The sequence below is a fragment of the Hipposideros armiger genome, unplaced genomic scaffold (assembly GCF_001890085.2).
Source record: "Hipposideros armiger isolate ML-2016 unplaced genomic scaffold, ASM189008v1 scaffold_3, whole genome shotgun sequence".
Classification (NCBI taxonomy): domain Eukaryota; kingdom Metazoa; phylum Chordata; class Mammalia; order Chiroptera; family Hipposideridae; genus Hipposideros; species Hipposideros armiger.
Window position 1 is genome coordinate 8,136,814 of NW_017731353.1, and position 21,205 is coordinate 8,158,018.

The 21,205-nt window shown below is 61.8% G+C and overlaps 1 protein-coding gene across 1 annotated transcript in view; it reads left to right on the top strand.

The window, feature by feature from the left end:
- NOTCH1 (notch receptor 1) overlaps positions 1-21,205 on the top strand; it is a 46,869-nt gene that overhangs the window by 3,181 nt on the left and 22,483 nt on the right. The window contains exons 3-7 of the mRNA XM_019639926.1: positions 16,319-16,581; positions 17,133-17,471; positions 19,829-19,951; positions 20,444-20,677; positions 21,050-21,205. Of these exons, the coding sequence (XP_019495471.1) occupies positions 16,319-16,581; positions 17,133-17,471; positions 19,829-19,951; positions 20,444-20,677; positions 21,050-21,205 (1,115 nt within the window). The remainder of the gene's footprint in view (positions 1-16,318; positions 16,582-17,132; positions 17,472-19,828; positions 19,952-20,443; positions 20,678-21,049) is intronic.

Genomic DNA, 21,205 nt, shown 5'->3' on the forward strand with positions numbered 1-21,205 from the left:
TTTTTTTTTTTTTTTTTTTTTTTTTTTGCTGTTTTGGGGCCTTTTTCTCCTCCTGCAGAAGCCTCACCGACGCTTGATGCCCTAAATCTTGTTTCCTTTCATTCAGAGACCGACAGCTGGGATTCAGTGGAAGTGCAGCGGCTATTGTTGGGGGAGGCGGATTAATGCTGTGTGATTAATTATGCGTGGCTTCCCAGAATGCACAGCTCCCTCCCCGCCCGCCTGCTTCTGCATGGGGCGGTGAGAGTCTCTGCAGCACTTCTGTGAGGGTTTTGGGAAGACAGGAGGGGGTGCTGTGCTGGGGAAAGTGGGAGCGGTGTCTTCTCAGTGCCACCAGGGAGTAGGGACAGCCAGGCTCAGAGGACACTGGGGTCTCTCTGGGCTACAGCCTGAGCTGCATGCTGCCTGGGCCAGAAAGAGGGTGCTTCAGGATACAAGCTGCCATGCTCTGTCCCTCCCTGATATCGGGGTGAGACACTTCAAGGGGACAGAGCGATAATGCGACGTGCTGTCCCACCCTCAAGCCTGGGCTCCCTGGGAGCCCTGCCAGCCCAAGCCAGGCCACTGATCAGGGTTTGGGATCAGGGTTTGGGCCGTGTCTCTCCCAGGGGCCTGGTGCCCCCTCCTCCTGGCGGGAAGCCTGCCTCAGTCTGGCCTGGCACTCAGCCGAGCTCAGCCCACAGAGACCCCATTGTGCACACCCCACAGATCCACTTGGAAGGCAAGCGGAAGCGGCGTCCTCAGAGGCCCCACCTCTGGGCGGCACCGTGTTGGAGGCGAGGGACCAGAGCAGGGACGGGCCCCCAGCCAGGCCCAGGTGTGCAGAGGCCCAGGTCCAGGCTCACCGTGCCGTGCAGTTTGAGAGTGTTGCGGCCACTCTGTGCAGGGCTCTGGCCCCCTCCACTTCTAGGGCCTGTGCCTTCCCGTTCTCACCCTACCGTTCCCCGGAGGCCGTGGGAGGTCTGCTGGCGTGGGAGGCCCAGCTCTCCTGGCTGAGGGGGAAGCCACCTTCTTTCCTGAAGGTGCCAGGGTGCAGGCGTCCGGGGCCGCACCGACCTGGGTATGAAGCCCCGCCCTGCAGCCCCCAGCGGGTCCTCTGAAAGTTCTTGGACTCTGCCAATTTGCTGGCTCCCCCATGGACAGGGCGTGGGAAACAGCGGTGTCACAGTGTCGGGCACGTTAGTACCTGGTGAATCATGTTTCCACCCCAAAGAGAAGGAACCTTCCCCAGAAGCTGCTAGTCAGGTGGCTGCAGGGCTCAGGGTCGGAAAAAGAGGCTTCTGTCGGGGCAGACGCCTTCCCAGGAAGTCCCAGAGGCCGGGAGGAAAGGCCCCCCGCACGTCCCGTCCCTGTGTGGCGTGCTGTCTGTGGACAGCTGCTGTGTGGGAAGCTGGTGGCCTGTGGGCAGGCCGAGGGGGGCGTCATTGCAGCCCTCTGCCGGTGGCCAGCCTCTTAGCCGACCCCCTGGGTGTGGAGCCCTCTTCTGGGGCCTGTGCCTTCCCGCTCTCGCCGCCCCTCCATTTCCTGGAGGCCCTGGGAGGTCCGCTGGCGTGGGAGGCCCGGCTCTCCTGGCTGAGCGGGAAGCCACCTTCTTTCCTGAAGGTGCCAGGGTGCAGGCGTCTGGAGCCATTCCTGAATGGGGATCCCCCTCTTCTCTTTTGATTAGGGGAAGGAGAGGGTCTCTGGGGACTGTTGTTCTTTGGGTGAGTGTGCATTTTTGGTCCGAAAGGCTTAAGGGAGTTCCCGGTTCCGGGCTGGGAGCTGAGGCCCCCGGATGTCTGAGGTACTCCCCGGGCCTTCAAGAGAGTCAGAATTTCACTGGGGGCATCGTCCCGATGATCACAGAAGTGGGGTGAGCCGTCACGCCGAGAGCACCGGCAGGAGAGTCCAAGTGGCTGGCAGGTGGTGGGCTTGCGCGTCCTATGTTTGAGGCCTGGCTCCGCACCCCCATTCTCCGTGACCTTGGGTCATTGGGCCACCTGAACTGGGACTCCCTGCGTGTAATGTGGGTCCCATACATGATTGATCTGTCTCAGTGGTGCGTAACTGTTGTGTAAGAGCGGCGTACATGGGCAGCAGGCGAGTCTGTTTCCTCCTGCCTTGTTTTGAGCTGACGGTGCTGGTTTCAGGATCCCCATTCTAGAGTGTTTAGTAAGCTAATGAGTTAATTCAGAGAACCAAAGGGTGCTGCCTGGGGGGCCCGGCCGGCTCTGCCTGGGGAGGGGCCCCCAGCCTGGGGATTTTATCACCCATGATGGCTCTAAGCACAGCCCTTTGGCTTCCTGCCGCAGACACTTTTGGGTGCCTGCTGTCTGCTGGGCTCTGCTCTTGTGGAGCCGAGGTCCTAGTGTGAGGGCAGGAGAGGCAGTGGCATGTGGGTATGACGTGTCTGGTGGAGGTGAGCTCGGTGGGTAGGGAGCTTCCAGCAACCCCGTAACACCACGCAGATCAGGCACCAGAAAGCACGCGAGAGCACAGAGAAGCTGGTGCTCGGCCCCAGGGTCACACAGCCCAAAGCGGTACCCGGGCCTGCCTCTTTCTGTCTTGTGTTCTAACCACTGCCCCGTCCTGCCACAGTGCCCCAGGCCCTCCCTGGCCACTCTTCAAGGAAGCAGGGCTGAGACTACGACTTCCCTTTAAAAGAGGAGGTTCAGAGGTTCAGGCGGGAAGTGGCTTGGGCGGGAAGTGACTGGGCCAGCCGCCCGACTTCGGAGGGACGGAACGGAACGTTATGCATCTTCTGTCACCTGGTCCGGCTGTTTCCATTGAGTCACCTGCGAGTCTTGGGTGAGGCCGGGGGAGGAACAGGTTAATTCTCACCCTCACCCTTAGGCTGAGAATGAAAAAGGGCTCCTCCAGGACTTCCTCTGTTTACACAGCGCCTCAGCTTCAAGAACACAGGGCTAGAAAACAGATCTCGAAAGTCTCACCTACTGGCTCCCACTGTGGGGAGACGTCAAGGAACACGCTGTCATGAAAGGAAGGTGCCTTCTTGGGCCAGGCCCTGCCTCTGAACAGCAGCCAACATTTTTTCCATTGAAAAAAATAATGATAATATTTTTTAGAAAGAGAAAGAAAACTGCCCCTAGCAGGAAGCCGGGGGGGTGGTGGGGGGGGGGGGTTCCCCTAGTGCCAGGTTGCAGCCCAAAGGCCCCATGGGAGCTGAGACCGACTGTCTTCCTCATTCACTGCGTCTTTGATAGGTGGCAGTGGCTGTCGCCAGCAGATGGGGCCCACTGGACGGTGCCAGGCTGGACTGAGGGGTTGCGCCCTCCTGGGGTGGGGAGGACACCTTTTCTGTTTCATGTCTCATCTATAAATAGTGAAAGGATGTGGCTTTCAGAGTTGACTGAGCGTCTAGATTGCTTTCCTCAATAATGGAACGGTAATAACTCCACGCACAGACAGGTGCTTTTATCTGGTGTAATAAAACCTCTGGCAGACCTGTTACTCAGCCAGCTTCCTCCCTCTCCAGGTCATAGCTAGCTCTGCCCTTTTTTAATGCCCAGTTTACAGGTGGGAAAAACTGAGGCTGAGTGGTTAAGAGGCCGGGCATGGGGGTGGGGACCCGAGGCCAGCTTGAATTAGCTCGCATCAGCTGTCGCCGTCCTGTACAGGCAGATCCAGAACTTTCGCGAGCCTTCCCGAGGCTTGAACGAGCGGCTAGCTTCAGGGCATCATGACCGTGAGTTCAGATGTGTTGGATGGTCCTGAAAGCTCCCATCAGGGCTGGGGCTTGGCTGCCTCTGGTGGGGGCGAGCAGGTCCCGCCCCGTGCCCCACCGTGGAGGTCGGGAAGATTCACAGCCAGCCTGCCTCTGGTTTGCAGCGCCCCCCTCAGACATGCGTCACCTCCCTGGGTCTCAGTTTCCCCTCTGTACATGAGAGGGTTGGTTAGGTGGCCCCCAAACTCCCATCCCGCTGTGTCCCAGCAGGACTCTGGAAGGACCCTGCAGTGCCCGGGTGGTGCTGGTGGGCAGAGGAGCTGGGGAGTCCGGCCTGGCCGTGTGGCAAGGCAGGTTCCGCCAGTCTGGGGCCAGCTCTGGGCTCTGGTGTTCTCACCACCTGGCCCTGACTTCAGGGATGCACCTCCTGGGGAGGGGGCAGTGATTGATAGGAGCCCTGGAGGCGGGGTGGGGAGAGGAAAGCCCTTTTCCCAAGAGGCCCTCTCCTAGCATCTCCTTGAGGCCTCGCCCCACCCTGCCCTGCTCTCTGAGAACACCAGGGAGTTGACAACTAGATTTTGGGGGGGGAATGGATATACATATGGGTATCTTGGTGGTAAATTACACATCAGAAGTTGTGCTATTCTGGCCGCTTAAAGTGTGCAGTTCAGTGGAATTGACATTCACAGGGTTGTGCAGCCATCACCATGACTTAGCTCCAGACCTTTTTCATCACTCCTGACAAAAACCCCAGGCCCGTTAAGCAGCACCCCGTTCTCCCATCCCCCTGGCCCCCGGCAAGCCCTGCTCTGCTTTTTGTCTCTGGATTTGCCTATTCTGGATGTTTCCAGTGGATGGATTCACACAGCATGCGGCTGTTCGTGTCTGGCGTCTGTCACTGAGCGTGTTCCCAAGGTCCCCCCACGTCGTAGCGTGTGTCGGTGCTTCACCCCTGAAGGCTGGCAGGGATTGGCCAGTGGTGGGCACTAGCACGCAGGGCCTTGAACCGTGTTGGACACAAGTCCGGCGGAGGTGGGATGGGGGTGGGCGGATGTCTGGAAGGCTTCCTGGAAGAATCGGCACTCATTTCTGGGCCTGTGTGACTGCCCACCTGGCAGTCATGGAGCCCTTGAGTGGGGCCTGGTGTGTCCCGGGTGAGTTACTTAGGATGGCCTGGCCGGCCTGCCCCCGGCCAGCTCGTGGGCATGAGACAGGAGGGGGCTGGGGATCTGACCCCTTGCTCCTGGACACAGACAGGGTCCCCCCCCCCCAGTTGCCCTCAGGATCAGGGATGTTCCGTGTGTCCTACAGGGAAGCAGAATGGCCTAGGGACCCTTGACAGAGCTGTCCCTTCTGGTCAGGCAGATGTGTGAACGTTAGCATCTGGGCACCTGCTCGTCCCCAGTGGCGGTAGGGGTTGTTAGATGGCCCCCCCATCACAGGTTGCTCTCGGCATCTGTGAGACCTGTGGAATTCTGGGAACAGAAGCCCCCTCCCCAGTGTGTCACCGTTGAGTGGTCCTTTCTTGCTGCGGGTCTCCTCCCCACCCTGCACTCACTGCCCCTGGGACGGAGGCATTCTGGGAAACGCGGCCCCTAAACCTCTACTTCCCCCACGCTCAGGGTCGGGGTCTAGACGTGTGTCATTAACACTTTGGAGTGAGTTAGATTAAGCCTTGCCATCTCCCTGTTCGCTCCCTGATGCAAAGCTGCCTCTTTGAGTGGGTGGGTGCCCTTCAGGTGGGTTGTGGGCACCTCCAAGGGGCCTGGCCTCCTGCCAGGCAGCCCACCCTTCTCTGCAGCTCAGGCCTCCCAGAGCCTCCAGTGTTTGTTGCACTGTGGGTCTCGGGCTCTCCTGGGCTGGGCGCCTTCCTTCACCTGGGCAGTAGAGGCAGCCCTGTGGGGCTCGAAGCTTTCTGGAAGGGAGTCGCTGGGGTCCAGGTTTCAAGGGGGCTTGGAGGGGATGCCTGGTCTTCGGTATCCACACCTGAGGGTCACTTAGACACGGCCGCCATGGCCTGCCTGGCCTTCGTCCGGGAGTTCTCATGCCACAAGCTATCAGCATCACGCACAGGGTTGCTTGGGGACAGGTGGGGCAGGGGGTGGGAGCGGCTCTCATCTTTGGGAAGTCAGCCAAGTCCTGGGTTGGTCAAGATTTTCCCCAAAGAAGTGGTCATGTTGTGACCCCTGCTGCACCAGGTCTGAGGCTGTGACATGCTGGCCTCGCGCCGGTGAGTGGCTGAGAGAACTTGTGCCTGGCCTGTGCCACTCGCCCTGTCACTGGGCTGGGCCTTAGTTGTGTGCCTCTGAAGTGCTTGAATTGGTTGTTCTTTTAAGCTGGGTACACTGTCCCCTTGTCACTCTGTTGACACTTGATTTGCTGAACAAACACTTCCCCCACAGGTAGCGCAGACGGCCAGCCTCACCTGGCCCAAGCCAAGGCTTTAGGCAGGCAGGTCCCCAGTTGTCCTGTTTATCTCCGTGTGAGTGCAGAGGGCCCAGGAGAAGGGCTGGGGGTTTTAGAGGTGGCCGTGAGACATCTGACACACACCCACCCCATATCACAGGCCTGGAGGCTGCGAAGAAGCCCAGCTATGGTCCTTGTGTGGAGGTGACACTCAGGCACTCAGCTGAGGACTGAGGCAGCAGCTCGGCTCTTGGGTGCCTTCAGCCCACACGCTTGGCCCAGCATGAGTCACAGCGAAGCCACAGGCATCTGCCCTGGGGGCCACAGCTGGGGGGACGCAGCCAGACCTGCTGTAGACCCAGAGTCACTGAGCCTGCTCAGAGGGTCAGGCCCTGGGGCGGCGCTGTCGCTCCAGGCGCACGGCAGACAGGTAGCTGTCTGCACACACGACTGGCCGTGCTGGCCCAGGCCCCCGTGGGCCAGGCCTGCTGTTCCTGGACGCATGTGAGGGAAGGTGGGCGGCCCCTGGAAAGATCTGTCCGTGGCTGAGCAGCGGGGACTGGGGACCCAGCCGTGGGCCTTGGGGACCTGCCTCCCACCATTTCCTCTTGGTTTTGGTTGTTGATGAGCGGAAACTACAGTTACTGGAAATGAGAGGTTTGGGGGAGAAGCCAGAGTTTTGATTGTATGTATTTTTCCCTGACAGCTTTTTAGTAAGAGATGCTGAGCTGAGACTGGGCGGAGGGGGGTGTGCCCAGGCCCGGCGGAGACGGCGGCGGGGGACAGGCGGGGGCCCTGGCCACACTTCCACCCCTGTCGCTTCCTCCTTCCGCAGAAGGCCTGAGTGAGGTGCCTACCTGTGGGCCTTCTGGGTCTACACAAGGCCCCTCTATATCATCAGCCAGGCTGGTCCTGGGAGCTGCCCCATGGGGCAGGTTCCATACCCCATACTCCCCTTCCAGCGGTCAGAATAAGGGAGGCCTTAGCCCTGTCTGACTAAGAGCCAGATATGAGGGGGCGGGGGGCAGTATGTCCTGGTGTCCACGTGTAGCAGGGGCTCAGACCATGGCGATGTCCTCTCGCAGTGGACACCCAGGCTCCGACACAGCACAGCACAGGTACCTGTGGTGTGCACCCCTGGGCCTGAGGCAGCGATCGGGGAGGCTGGAGCCAGGTGGGCAAGCCTGCAGGCAGACACAGTCCAAGCTGGTTGCCCCGCACCCTCAGCACGCTGCCACCACCGGATGGCGCCAGTCAATAGCACAGGCCATGGAAGGAGCTGCGGCTCTTGCACCACCTGGGCGGCGACCTCTGGCGGCTCCCCCACCTCTCTGAGCACCCCAGCCTCCACGAGGGGCAGGGACGCGCCCCTGGGAGCTCCCGCCGGCAGACGCCTTCACTGCCTGTATTGTTATTTTTAATCCAGCGTCTTATTTTGAGAAGATGGTAGGTTCACACGGGCTATAACAGGGGTCGGCAAACTTTTGAGACGGAAGAGCCAATCCTGTTCCTCACAGCAATTTAAAAATTATTCAAGAGCCATAAAACAAATGAAATCGCCATTATGTGAATAATATCCTTTAAAATTTTAATAAATGAAACTATGATAGTTTTATTTTCATTTTCGATTTTACTTCAGAGCCACATGTACGTCCCCAAAGGGCCGCATGTGGCTTGTGAGTTGCAGTTTGCTGACCCCTGGGCAATAAGAAGCAAAACTCTGGTCCTGTGTGCCGCTGTCCCCATGTCCCCCAAGGAGCAGGTCAGTTTAGTTTTACTCTGCGCTGGACCCTGCTCCACGGCCTCGTCCAGAAAGCTCTCCCAGAGACCAGCCCAGACCCAGAATTTGGGCAAGGTCACGGAAGGGCAGAGGGTCAAGTTCGTCCCGAGAACCTCTGACTTTCCCTGTGGGGAAAAGCCCCAGACAGCCCTTGACCCTTGCCAGCTGGCCCAGGGTCCCCGGGTGTCCCCAGCGTGTGACATGCAGGCCTCTGCCTCATCAAGCCCACCTGGCTTGGGTGTAGCTGACTGGGTTTGTCTTCTGGCATTTGCTGTGTCCCCAGGAGCCTCGGTGGCTGTGCTGGGCCTAGGGCGACAGTGAGGTCTGTGAGGGGACAGCCAGTTGTGCGTGGGGGGCCTGTGTGCAAGCCTAGGGGTGGTCTGCCAGCATGGGGGGCTAGGCAGCATTCTGCTGGTGCGAGCTGGGAGAGAAGGCCAGAGAGAAAGGGGATGGTGCCCACTGCAGAATGGGGGTGACCTTGAGGACCACCGGTGAAGCCTGTGCCCCACACCGGCTTAGAGGCAACCCACAGACGGACGGCTAGGGTCCCTGCTGCCCACAGTCGGGGGTGTACTGGGAGTGGTGGAAGAATGCAATAGGGGCTGGCCCTCCCTTGTTCTGCCCAGTGGCCAGCCACGATGGACTTCATCCCCTCGTCCCCAGTGCCAACCGATGCCACGCTGCCTCTGGCACTGAGGGTGAGTGGTGACAGGTGTCCAGCGCTGCTGTGACTCTCCTGCTGGACAGAAGGGCCCCAGAGGAGCTGGGGCCCAAGGAAGACAGCTCCCCACTTCCCAGGCCTCTCACCCTGAACCCCACCCCCACCCCGGGGTTTGTGTTCCAGCCAGCCCTGTGAGGATATAAGAATGCACTGTCTGCTCTGGACTGGCCCTCCGGTTGGTCTGGGGAGATCAGGTGGTCAGGTGAGAAATCCAGGCCAGCAGGCCAGGCAGCTGCTGTGCACAAACCCGCTCCACCTGCCATTGGTGCTCCTGTTGGCTCCTTAGCTGCCTCTAGGGGGCGGCCCTGTTCTGGCAGTCCATGAGTCCCCCACTCCACCCCGTGCCCCTCCGCCCCCCAAAGTCTGGCCACCATTGGTGGTGAGGAAGGTTAAGAGCTGCATTCAAATCCAGGTGGTACATGGGCATAACCTGCCCGAGCCCCGACTTTCTCATCTATGGAATGGGCCCAGTGTGCACCTGCAGGGCAGCTGCGAGAATCCAAAGAGAGAAAGCTGGCAGCATCCGCAAGCAGGGGGTGGGGGGTGGGTGTGGCCTCTGTTTCTTCACTCTGGGATCCACATAACGGGGTCCTTGGTGTCCTCCCACTGCATTCTCAAGACGCTGGACATGGACACGGAGCTGGGGCTGCCTTGAATGCCCGCCCACTCAGCGGGGGGGAAGACAGCCCCCCTCTCCCATACCTCCCCCCCTCCCCCCCACGGCATCTGCTCCTGTGAGCAGAGGCAGGAAGTTGCCAGAATCATTTCTGGCTTTGGCAGGGAGCTCAGTTTGCAATTGCTGACTTAATTAATCGAGTTTTGGATTAAGCCCTCCCGGCGCCTCCGGCCTCATGAGCCTATTGATTCCTGCAGTGCGTCTGGGCCCCGCCTAGCTTGGGAACAGAGGCCCCTGGCAGTTGTGGGGGTCCCCGGCCTCCCTCTTGGTGGGGGCCGCGAGCTCAACAGGCCCGTCCACATAGGTCTCGAGGGGCCATTTGGGGTTGTGGACATTGGGGAAAGCCTGGGGGAGAAGACACATTCCCACCTTGTCTCCAGCTTGGGACTCTGTCTTTTGGGGACCAGGTGGGAAATTACCCCATGAAGCGGGGGTCAGCAGGCTTTTCTCATGCCCCACAGCCTGTGGGGCTCCCTTGTGATGGTGGTTCCTGGGAGACCCTGCGTTTGCAGGCTCCGCGCCGTTTGCAGCGCTGGAGGGAGGGGGCTGGCCCAGCAAGCGCTTCCCTCCCCGTGGGGACCTGGGCTGCTCTGCCCACAGCTGCTCCATCTCTGCATGGGCCTTTCTGTCTGGGCACGGGCAGGTCACTCCCATGTCAACGGTGGGGCAGCTCTAGGGGACGAGGGGGACAATGAGTGTTGGGGACATTGTTTTCCCTGCAGTGGGAAAGGTGGCTTCCCGGGAGGACAGGTTCTACCCCTGACACAAAGGGCTCCCTTGAGGCCGACCAGGACGGGATCTCGCATTTCCTGCACTTCCTCCTTCCAGCATATTTTAAACCATCCAAAGACACAGCTTGGGAAAGAGACTCCAGACCAGCGGTTCTCAGCCTTCCTAATGCCACGACCCCTTAATACAGTTCATGTTGTGGTGACCCCCAACCATAAAATTATTTTTGTTGCTATTCTATAACTGTAATTTTGCTGCAGTTATGAATCGTAATGTAAATATCTTTTTGTTTTCCGATGGTCTTAGGCGACCCCTGTGAAAGGGTCGTTCGACCCCCAAAGGGGTCGCGACCCACAGGTTGAGAACCGCTGCTCTGGACAGAATTGCCCAGAATGCTATGAACATCTGGGCTGGGAGGACCAGCTGCAGGGTCCGTGGGCACACTCCACACCCCCACCCCAGACCATTCTGGTCTGAAGGGTGACTACTGATGTTTGGGGTTGGGGTCTGTCTGCACCAGACCTGGCCAGCCCCCCCCCCCATGCCCCCTGGCTGCCTGTAGTGAGGTGGGGAAGGGGACTGGAAGCAGAAAGGGGGGAGGACTGGGAGATGCCAGGTGTTCCTTGGAGCACAACCCAGTCGCTGGTGGGGGTCCTAGCCCATCCCTCACACAGGTCTCTGGGCAAAGGTTCCTGCAGGTTTGAAAGGAACCTGGGACTCTCCCTGCTGTGCATGTTTGTCCTGGGGGCTTTGGGAGGTGAGGGCAAGCGGCCTGAGCAGTTAGTTACCTGGTGGTCACTCACCTTGGCTCTCAGGTCTCCCTGAGGCTTTGTTCCTCGGAGCTGGAGCTGCCCCGCTGTTCCCAATGGGAAAGGACCCCAGGTGGGGTACAGTGGGGGAAGGCCAGCAGAGGCCCCCAAGCCCTCTGCCATGCTGCCAGGAGCACATCACCCCTTATCAGCTGGTGCCTCCTGGAAGGTGCGGACTCCTGCTGGGATGTGGGGGACACTGGACTAGCCTCTGCCCAGGGAGGGGCTGAGGTCTCAGGAACCAGCCCCCCAACCTTGGATCGGGGCCGTTGGGCCTTTTGACCCCACTACCAGTGGGGCAGGAGTCCGGGGACTCAGGTCTGGCACCCCTCAGTCCTGCATGGTCCTGGCCTCAGCCTCCCCCTTTGTCAAGGGGTCAGGGGCGGTTCTGTTCTCCCAGGCCCGAGTCTCAGAACCGCCTGGCTAAGCTGCCCAGGGGCGAGCGGCCTGCCTGCCTGGTAGTGGCCCCTGGTTTTGTGGTGTGGGTGGAGGGCCTTGGGCCTTAGTGGGTCTTTGCTTAGTACTGCAGGACCAAGCTCTGGGCAGGAGCGGGGCTGCGCCGAGCTGTCATGCTCCCGGCCCCTCGTGAGCAGGGGAACCCGGTGACCCTGAGTTGGTTGCAGTGTGCAGAACAGGAACCCAAGGACCCCAGACTCTCCTTTCTGGGCAGGAAGTCTGTGAGGAGGGGCTTCTCGGCAGGCACAGTGCAAGCAGAGCCCTGCCAGGTGGGGCATAGGAGCGAACGGAGTGGGAGGGACCTCTCCTGTGGCAGAGCCAGACCCCACGCAGGCAGGCAGCCTGGGAATGGGTGTGTGGGGAGGGGAGAACCCCGCTTTATTGCCCAGGAGGGACCACTCTGCTTGACCACTCTGCTGCCCCGGCTGGGAACGGCCCTGAGGAGTGGAGTGCAGGTGGGGCAGAATCCTGCCTTCTCTGCTCCACCCGGGGAATCCTGCCTTCTCTGCTCCACCCGGGGAATCCTGCCTTCTCTGCTCCACCCGGGGCGCTGCTGCTCAGACAGGTGGAGCTGGTTAAGGACAGGAAGGGGAGGGCCAGGGCAGATGGCTAATGACGGCCAGGGGCTCCTTCCACAAGTGCCCATGCAGGCTGCCCTGCACAGTGTGCGAGGGGCCAGAGACGCACCGAGCTGCTCCTGGCTGCGTTAGGCTGCACATCCTGGGCCCAGGCAGGGCGGGCGTCTCCATGCCAGGAAAGCCTGTGTCTCCACCTTTCCTTGAGCAGATGTGCATCGCTTGGTGCGCTTGGTAAATCGCATGAGAATCAAATCCAGCGTTGAGTCCCCTCGGCCCAGGTGGTCAGGTGGCCGGGTGATAACTCTGATGTGCCCGAGCCCAGTGCCCTGGACCCCCCACTGTACCCCAGTCAGGCAGTGCCTGTCTTGGCGGGATAGCGGGTGGCAGAACAGGATGGAGGGCCCCTCCCCCACCCCCAAAGGTCCTCTGATTGAACTCTATGTCACCAGTCCATTGGTGGAACCCCCAGGAAGCACCTCCCCTGGGGTATGCCTGTTTCCTCCTGTAGATGGAAGGAGGGTGCCATGTCACTGACCCCCCCCCCACTGGCCCAGGTGTAGGGCCCACCCCTCGGCGCGGCCCCGCTGGACCAGAAACTCCTTGAGGACAGAACCTAGTAAGTGCACCTCGCATAACTTAGTGGCTCCCCCTTCTGTTTTCCCCGTTAGGGGTGGAGGGAGCTGTCATCTGTCCCCTGGGGATGGCAGATGGCCGCTTAGCTTAGAAAGGAAAACAGCACAATTTAGAATTAGTCCCGGGTGAAAGGTCGAGGCAACATCTGCCTGCGGATGCTTTCTGGAGTCGCATTTCTATGGAGTGCAGAGTGCGCCGGGGGGAGGGGGCGCTGGGCACAGTGGAAATATTGAGGCCGGAAACAAAGCGCAGGCCAGGCTGTGGGACAACAGGCACAGCAGCCATTTGGCGCTCCTCCGGGCAGGCAGGCGTCTGCCGGAAGCCCAGCCCCTCGGCAGCCCTTCTCCGGCAGCCCCCAGCCCCACCTGTCATTCACCTGCTGCCGCCCAGGACTGGTTGCCCTGGGCCGGGTGGGAGAGAGGGTGAGTGGGGGAGCTGAGGCTGGGGTGACCTTCAGGAGGGACCAAAGAAAGGAGAGCTGCGGCGGGGCACCTGGCATGGTGGGCCCCAGGCTGCCGTGAGCTTGGCAGTGTAGTGGACACGGCAGTTTCCACGCCGCCCCAGCAGCTGGGGTGTGGGGCCGCAGGAGGTGTGGGACGGGCCACTGACGCCCTGGCCAGGCATGTGCTGGGTGCAATTTCCCTTGCCAAGCCCGGGAAACCTGTCCCCACCTGGCACTTACACTGACCTGCCGGGACAGATACCGAGGATAGAATGGCCATGACGGGCTTGGTTACCCACACTTGTGGCCCCGGCTGTGTCCGAGCAGGGGCCTTGCAGTCCCTCCCACCTTAGGGAAGTCTGGTCGCGGTGGGCAGAGGAGGTGACAGGTGTCTGTCCCTGGGAAGATCCAGCGTTATGGGCACACTGGGAGACAGGTGGCACGGGCTGGAGGCTGCCCAGAGCTGGAGCAGGGGACCGGGGGTCCTGGGAGGAGAGGCCCTCGGCACTGGCCTGAAGCTGCTTCGCTCCCCCGAGCCCAGACCCTGCACGCCTGGCTTGGGGAGTCCTCCCGCTGGGCAGGCCTTGGTTGCACCTTGCACCGGCACTCCCCCACAAAGCACCTGCGTCAGTTGTCCCACCTCCAGGGGCGGCTCCTCCCTGTGGCCCTGCCTGTCCTGTAGCTGGGGTGTTGGTGGTGGATGGTGGCTGGGCCCAGGCCCAGCCCATGAGCCGCCCGGGATGGGCAGCATGCCTTCACGACAGTGTCCGCCAGGCCTGGGCGGGAGTGGGGAGACAATGGGCCCTCTCAGCTGCCGCCTTCCCCCAAGGAGGAGCCTCCCTGGCTGCTGCCCTGCCCGCCAGGGATGTGTCCCCCCTCCCGCCCCACTACCCCATGCCTGGCTGGGAGCAGCTGCTGCCTGCGTCCCCCGCCACAGGCGCACCTGCTTCCCGGACACCCTTTGTCCATGCTGCTGACGCCTGATTTATTGGGCGTTATTTTCCCTCTGGCTGGCCCAGCAAAATGCAGCCTGGCTGGCTGTGTGTGCTCAGCCAGTCGGAGTCTCCCACAGTCCTCCATGTTGGGGTCCCCATTCAGGACGGGGTGGCAGGAGAGCAGGGAGACTCTTCATGGGAACATTGCCCTATGGCTGGAGGGTTCTGGGTGCATATCTGGTCCATTGGGGGACACCCAGTGCCCCAACATAGGGCACTGAGCGGAGGATTGCTGTGGTGGCAGGAGGCCCCGGGCATCCCTTGGGATCGGTGACAGAGGCCTAGCCCACGCAAAGTAGGGCGCTGGGCAGCCTTGTGGGGTGGGCCTTCCTCCCCTTGGAGCTGGTGGGGTGGGGGCACAGAGGGCCAGAGGGAGGCGGGGCCGGGCAGGCTCCCACCCGCTGTGATGACCGAGAGCCCTCTGTGCAGCACCCACGGCCTGCAGGCTCCGGGCTCCGTCAGTGGCTGGGAAAGAAGAAAGCCTTTCTCCAAGTGGGAGCGGGAGCCAGCGCCTGCCTGACAATGGGGGGCATTGATAGGTTGGGGGAGGTGCCGCCTCTGTCCCCCCCACCCCCGCCCAGTGCTCTGTTCCCAGTGAGCTCAGGCCAGGACCAGGCGGCCTGTAACTGGATCTACACGCAGTGGGGGCCGCGCCACCTTCCCCAGGCCCCAGGAGTGTGGCCTTGCCCGAGCCCCAGCACTGAGGATGTGTTCCTGGGGTCTGCCCGTCACCAGGAGCCAGCCGTTCCTCCCCACGAGTGGCAGGGGCAGCAGCCTTGGCTCAGACCTGAGTTTCCTCCCGGAGGGGGCAGCTTGTTTGCTTTAAGCCAGTTGGTTTGGGACTTTTGGCTTCTGGCAACAGATGGTGGGCCGGAGTGGCCATTTTGCATCCGCCCTGCCCAAGCTGCAGCCACAGATACAAGCCGTCAGGGACGTAGATGCCTCCTAGGCTGCAGGGCAGGGCGGGGGCAGCCCAGTTGCTGAAAAACATGCAGACCCCGGTTCCCCAAACCACCCGCCGCCCCTCTGGGGCCACCCTGCCCATGCTGTGGGCAGAAGGGGAGACAGTGAAGACCAGCGGGCTGGCATTTAAGTAGCCACAGCTCCAGATGCTGGTACCAGGGGCAGCCCCTCCTGGGTGGGGTCAGGAAGACGGATGGGTCAGGGCTCAGGAGAGCCCCTTCTTTATCCAGGGGACCCAAGGCTCCCCACCACCCCCGCCCCCAGGTGGGAGAAGACCCCGCCCTCCCGTGCCCAGAGCTGTGGGCGCAGCATGGGGGCTGCCTTCCCAGGCTGCTGTGGGCGGGGCCGCGTTCTGCCTCAGAGGCTTTGCCCCTGGGAAGAGGGACGCCTGGCTGGTCCCAGAGCCTGTGCCGAGCTTTCCTGCAAGTACAAGGCCACAGGTGACTTCGGCTGCAGTTTATGGCCCGAGCTCTAAGAGCTGGACCAACAGGTGGCCCAGGGGGGTCCTCTGGTGGGGGGAGGCAGGACGCCCCCTCCTGGCTCATAGGCTCTCGAGGGGCTGGCACACACCTGCAGATGCAGTGGCCTTCCGCCTGCCCAGCCGTTCAGAGCTCGGGGAGGGCACCCCTGGCACCTCATTCCCCCAGCTGTCGTGTGGGTGGTTCTGTTCCAGCCACTGGACCATCTCTTGTGAAGGGACAAGCCGTGACATGATGCTAAGTGCAAGTGGGGATGGGGTGCTGGCCTGTGTCCCAGCGAGATCCCCATCAGGAAAGACCCTTGAAGAGAGGATTCCACATCACAAAGAAAATGGCAAGCCAGTCGATCTGGTATCTGTGGTCCTTCCACGTCTACTGCCATGTTGATACTGAAAGAAGAAAAAAAGTGAACTTTTTTTTATTACCCAGACAAGGCATATTCATTATAGAAAAGCTAAAGAAGAAAAAGCCCCCCAAACAAAAGATTTTACCGGGCACCCCTTCCCTCCCCTGGAGAGTGGCTGTGACTGGGCTGCGTGGCCCCTTTTTGGTGACTTGTCGAGGTTCTGTCTCGTGGGTGCGTTTTGAAGTCAAAGCTGGGTTCTGCCGAACTTCCTGGCCTCTAGCCCATTCCCCTAATTAAAATAACTATTCTTTTTTTTAAATGGAAGTGAAATTCACTTAATGTAAAATTAACCTCTTTAAAGTGTACCCTTGAGTGGCACTTGGCATATTCATAACGTTGTGTAATCACCTCCCCGTCTGGTCCCAGAACACGTCCACTGCCCCTCGAGGAGCCCCCAGGACACGGAGCGGTCGGTCATTGCCTGGTCTCAGGCGACCGCCCCCTGTGCCTGCTGCCTGGGTGAGGCTGGCAGCCTCTGGCGCTCCCCAAGGGGTAGCCAGGGCCCCGACTGATGCGGTGCTGAGTGGCAGGGGCGGTTGGTTGGGGGAGCCGGTGGAACTGACTTCTGCTGTCTACCACAGCTGCAGCGGGGCCTTCGTGGGCCAGCGATGCCAGGCGCACGATCCCTGCCTCAGCACCCCCTGCAAGAATGCCGGGACGTGCCTCGTGGTGGACCGTGGTGGTGTGGTGGACTACACCTGCAGCTGCCGCCTGGGTTTCTCCGGGCCTCTCTGCCTGACACCCCAAGACAACGCCTGTCTCGCCAACCCCTGCCGCAACGGTGGTACCTGCGACCTGCTGACGCTCACGGAGTACAAGTGCCGCTGTCCCCCGGGCTGGTCAGGTGAGAGACCCTCAGCCGGGCCCTCCCCCAGCTGCCCAAGGAACGTGGTGTGTGGCAGATGCCCAGCCCCTGCCTGTGTCTGGGAGAGGTCCTGGGCTATCCTTAGGCCTTTGGGGTCTGTGGTCCAGAAATAGCTCTGAGCATCCACCCTAGAGTCCCCATGTCCCTTCCAGCTCTTGAGTTGTCTGGTTTCGGCTGCCCTGCTCCAGGGCCCCCACCCCTCCCTGCCTTCTGCCCAGGGATGCACGGGCCCTCTGTCAGGAGCTGGGGTGCTAGAGTACAGTTTTTCAGAGTGTGGGCTCCGAGGGCAGACAGGCCGGTCAGATCCGGAGGCTGCCTCCTCATAGCAGTGTGTGTCCTGGGATGGTTACTCAGCATCTTGGAACCGTGGTCCCTTGTCTGCAGAAAGATAGAAAGACGGCCGTGTCCTGCAGTGGGGCCCTGAGGATTAAAGAGATGGGTCCATCCTGGGCCGTCACTCCCTCTGGGGGAGGCCCCGGCTGCAGGGACCAGGGCGGCAGCCTGACCCTCTCGCCCCCCTCGCCCACCAGGGAAGACGTGCCAGCAGGCTGACCCGTGTGCCTCCAACCCCTGTGCCAACGGCGGCCAGTGCCTGCCTTTCGAGGCCTCATACATCTGCGGCTGCCCGTCCGGTTTCCACGGCTCCACCTGCAGGCAGGACGTGAACGAATGCAACCAGAACTCCGGGCCCTGCCACAATGGGGGCACCTGCCTCAACGAGATCGGTTCCTTCCGCTGCCTGTGCCGGGCCACCCACACCGGCCCCCACTGCGAGCTGCCCTACGTGCCCTGCAGCCCCTCTCCCTGCCAGAACGGGGGCACCTGCCGCCCCACGGGGGACACCACCCACGAGTGCGCCTGCCTGCCAGGTACTGCCAGTGGCCAGCCATGAGGGAGGGCCTGGTTTGCAGGGATGAGGTGCCCAGTGTGGAAGGGCGCGGGGTGCCTGGGGCGGGGGGAGGCAGGCGGGCCAGGTCGGATGGGGTGTGTGGCCCTGGGTATCGTGTGCGGAGTGGGTCTGGACTAAGGAATGGTTTTAAGCCTGTGGAGGGGCCAGGAACCACCCCAGTCCCGCGCCTGTCCACTCCTGCTGGGGTGGGGTCTTGTGACTGGATAGCTGGGTCCGTGACCCTCAGTGCTCCTCCCCTGTGTCAGGGACCTGGGGCCCTCGCAGTCCCCAGGAGGGGCTCCTTGGTGAGGAGTGGCCCTGGGCGAGCCTGGCTGAGGGGCCTCCTTGGGCATCCCTTCCTGAGGCACCCCTGCCGTCCCGGCCCCTGGCACCCTGTCCCTGCTTTGAGCCTCCTGGGGCGGCGGGCACCAGACTGCGTCCAGCCGCTCGTGAGTGCCCCTCATCGTGAGTTCTCTGGAACCCGTGTGCACGTTGCAAAACTCCCTCACCACTGGCTGCAGGGAGCACCCGTCTCGCCTGTGCAACCTGGGGCTTCCCCCGTTTCCCGGGTGGGGTCCAGCTGGGGCCGGCACCGTCACTTCACCCAGCGGTGGCTCTTCCCTTCCTCCTGTCTCCCCGCTCGTCACCCATGATGGGTGGGGGTGACGGCGGACGCAGCCCCTTCCCCACCCGCTGTCCCTCCAGCAGTTCATTCCTCTGTCGTCCAAACTGCTCTTCCCGTAATCGTTTTTGTTTGAGTAAATTTTGTTGCTGATGATCTAAAAATAATAATGGCGAGGTTTGAAACCTCTTAAGTCTTGTCAGCTGCACCCCACGGTGGGGAGATGGGCGAGGAGGGGGACTTGGTGGGGTGTGGGTGCTGGTGGGGCACAGGGCCCTGCTGACCTGGGGGTGACCTGAGTGTCGCCTCAGCCCCCACGCCGCCCTGGCCAGCCTGGCCCCTGCAAAGGGAAGTGCTCTTCTCGCAGCTGGGCTCTGGGCCCTGTCACCGCAGCCCTGCCTCTGCGTGCAGACAGGCGCCAGGCGCGTGCATTTCCTGCATGTCACTGGGTACTCCCCTCGCCACCTGCCTGCCCAGAGCTGCTGGCTGCTTGGCAGTCTCTGGGGAGCCGAGGGCTGAGCCCTCTGGCCAGGCCTGTCCCCAGACTGAGTTCAAATGCCTTCTTGGTGGCTGTGACTGAGTTCAAATGCCTTCTTGGTGGCTGTGTGACCTTGAGCGTAGGACCTCCCCCAGCAAGGGTCGTGCGTGGGGCCTTGGTGAGGACTGGGGGAGGTGGGGTAAGGTGTGTGGGGCCCCCACCAGAGGACTCTCTACGCCTGGAGCTGGTGTGTGCGGGCCCTGCCTGGGGGCGGGGGGGGGGCTGAGCACCTCCTGGGGAGGGTGAGCCCCATCTGAGGGAGAGCAGCGCTCATGGTGTAAGTAGGAAGCAGAGCATGGGCTCTGGGCTCTGATGTTGGGGTACTCCCCAGGCCACTCTGATTTGCCTTTTGGCTTTTCCTGGCCTCCTGCTTTTTTTCCAGGGCAGCTGGGATGGGGGGGCTCTGTCTCGAAGGGCAGGGGGGTTCAAAGGCACCTGGGAGGGGCGTTAATTAGCCACGGGCTGCAGGTTTGGCTCTTGCCAGACACACCTTTCTGGGTTGATCATTGACCCGCTGGGAGTTGAGTGGATTAATAGCTGACTGGTGTGGGGGCCGGCCGCGTGGCTCAGTTGGTAAGAGCTCGCTCAAGAGTGCGAGCTCTGAGCAACAGGGTCGCCGGTTCGATTCCTGGCCAGAGCTGAGCTGCCAACAGGTGGCAGGAGGGCTCAGCTAAAAAAATATATATATAACTGACTGGTGTGGCGGTGACAAGCAGCAGGCTGGCCCTGGGCTGGGGGAGGAGGTGGTCCCTCCCCACACACCCATCCCTGGGGCTGCCCACCTGGCCCTGCCTCCACCAGCTCCCAGCTTGGTGGCCTCCCCAGCCTCCATGCAGGCCCCGTCCAATGGGGCACCCATGGCCAAGCACCTCCCGCACAGTGCCTGGCAGCGCCCAGTTATGGGAGCCACTGGGAACTCTGGGCCACAGAAGGGTCTCTGCAGCAGACCCTCAGGACCTGTGTGCACGAGTCCCTGTCTGGCACCCTTTGCAATACGATTCCTCCCAGAGCAACATGCCGCCTGAGGACTTTGGAGCGTGGTGCCGCTCACAGGAGTCGGGGGTGCAGGGGTGGACTGAAAGGACCCCAAGGTGGGGGGCATCACAGGACAAGGGCCTGGCTCGAGCCGCTTGACCCTGCTGGAGGGCTGACTGGGCCCCGGCTCTTCCCGCCGCAGGGTTTACTGGTCAGAACTGTGAAGAAAATATTGACGACTGTCCAGGAAACAGGTGCCAGAATGGGGGCACCTGTGTGGATGGGGTGAACACCTACAACTGCCGCTGCCCGCCAGAGTGGACAGGCATGTACACGGGGGGCAAGGGGGGGGGTGGTGAGGGGCCCGGAGCTGGAGGGCTGGTGTCCCTGGGGGTCTGAGGTCCCCCACCCCAGTGGTCAGCACACATGTGGCATCGGCTGGTCTGTGTGGACCGTGTACAGCCTGGCCCTAGGCAGCAGCCTGTGCCAGAATTGAGTCCCCAGGTTTGAGCCAAGCTTGCTGGGTAGGACACCTGACGCAGGCCCTGGCCTCGGGGGCTCGCATCTGACGGAGGCGATAGACAAGCATGGACCCCAGTGCAGCTAGGTGCACAGTCTGAGCAGGGAGAGAAAAAAGCCCCTCCGCTGCCGTGGGAGCAGGGGAAGAAGTGACGCTGCCTGGCGATGGGTGGACAAGTGCTCCCGGGAAGGCTTCCTGGGGGAGGTGGACTCTGCACCTCGTGGGGTGAGGGTGTCAGCCTGTGGTGGAGGGGCCTGGAGGCCGCCGCCCGGCCCAACGGTCCTGGTGCCACCACAGGCCAGTACTGCACCAAGGACATGGACGAGTGCCAGCTTATGCCCAACGCCTGCCAGAACGGTGGGACGTGCCACAACTCCCACGGTGGCTACAACTGCGTGTGCGTCAACGGCTGGACCGGCGAGGACTGCAGCGAGAACATCGACGACTGTGCCAGTGCCGCCTGCTTCCATGGTGCCACCTGCCATGACCGTGTGGCCTCCTTCTACTGCGAGTGTCCCCACGGCCGCACAGGTGAGGGGGCAGGTTCTGGTGCTTTTTTGCTGCCCTGGACGGGGGTGCCCCAGGGCCAGGCGGGAGTGAGGGTGAAGGATGCCCGCCTCAGTGGGCTCTCTTGGGCCTGGCGTGCATGACCTCGCTCAGACCAGAGACTGGCTTTTCAGGTCCCCCAGGGATAAACCCGGGAGGGTCTTTCTGGAGTGAAGACGGGCAGGGGTGTTCGTGACAAGGCCTGCTGGCCCGTCCAGAGGCTCGCCCGATAGCATCACAGTGGAGGCCCCTCCATGAGGAGTCTGGGTGGGGGTGGGGGTGGGGCCAGGTGCGGGCAGCTGGCCATTCCCAGGCTGGGGAGGGGCCGTGCCCTGCTGACTGCGATGCCCTGCCCAGGTCTGCTGTGCCACCTCAATGACGCTTGCATCAGCAACCCCTGCAATGAGGGCTCCAACTGTGACACCAACCCCGTCAACGGCAAGGCCATTTGTACCTGTCCCTCGGGGTACACAGGACCAGCTTGCAGCCAGGACGTGGACGAGTGCTCACTGG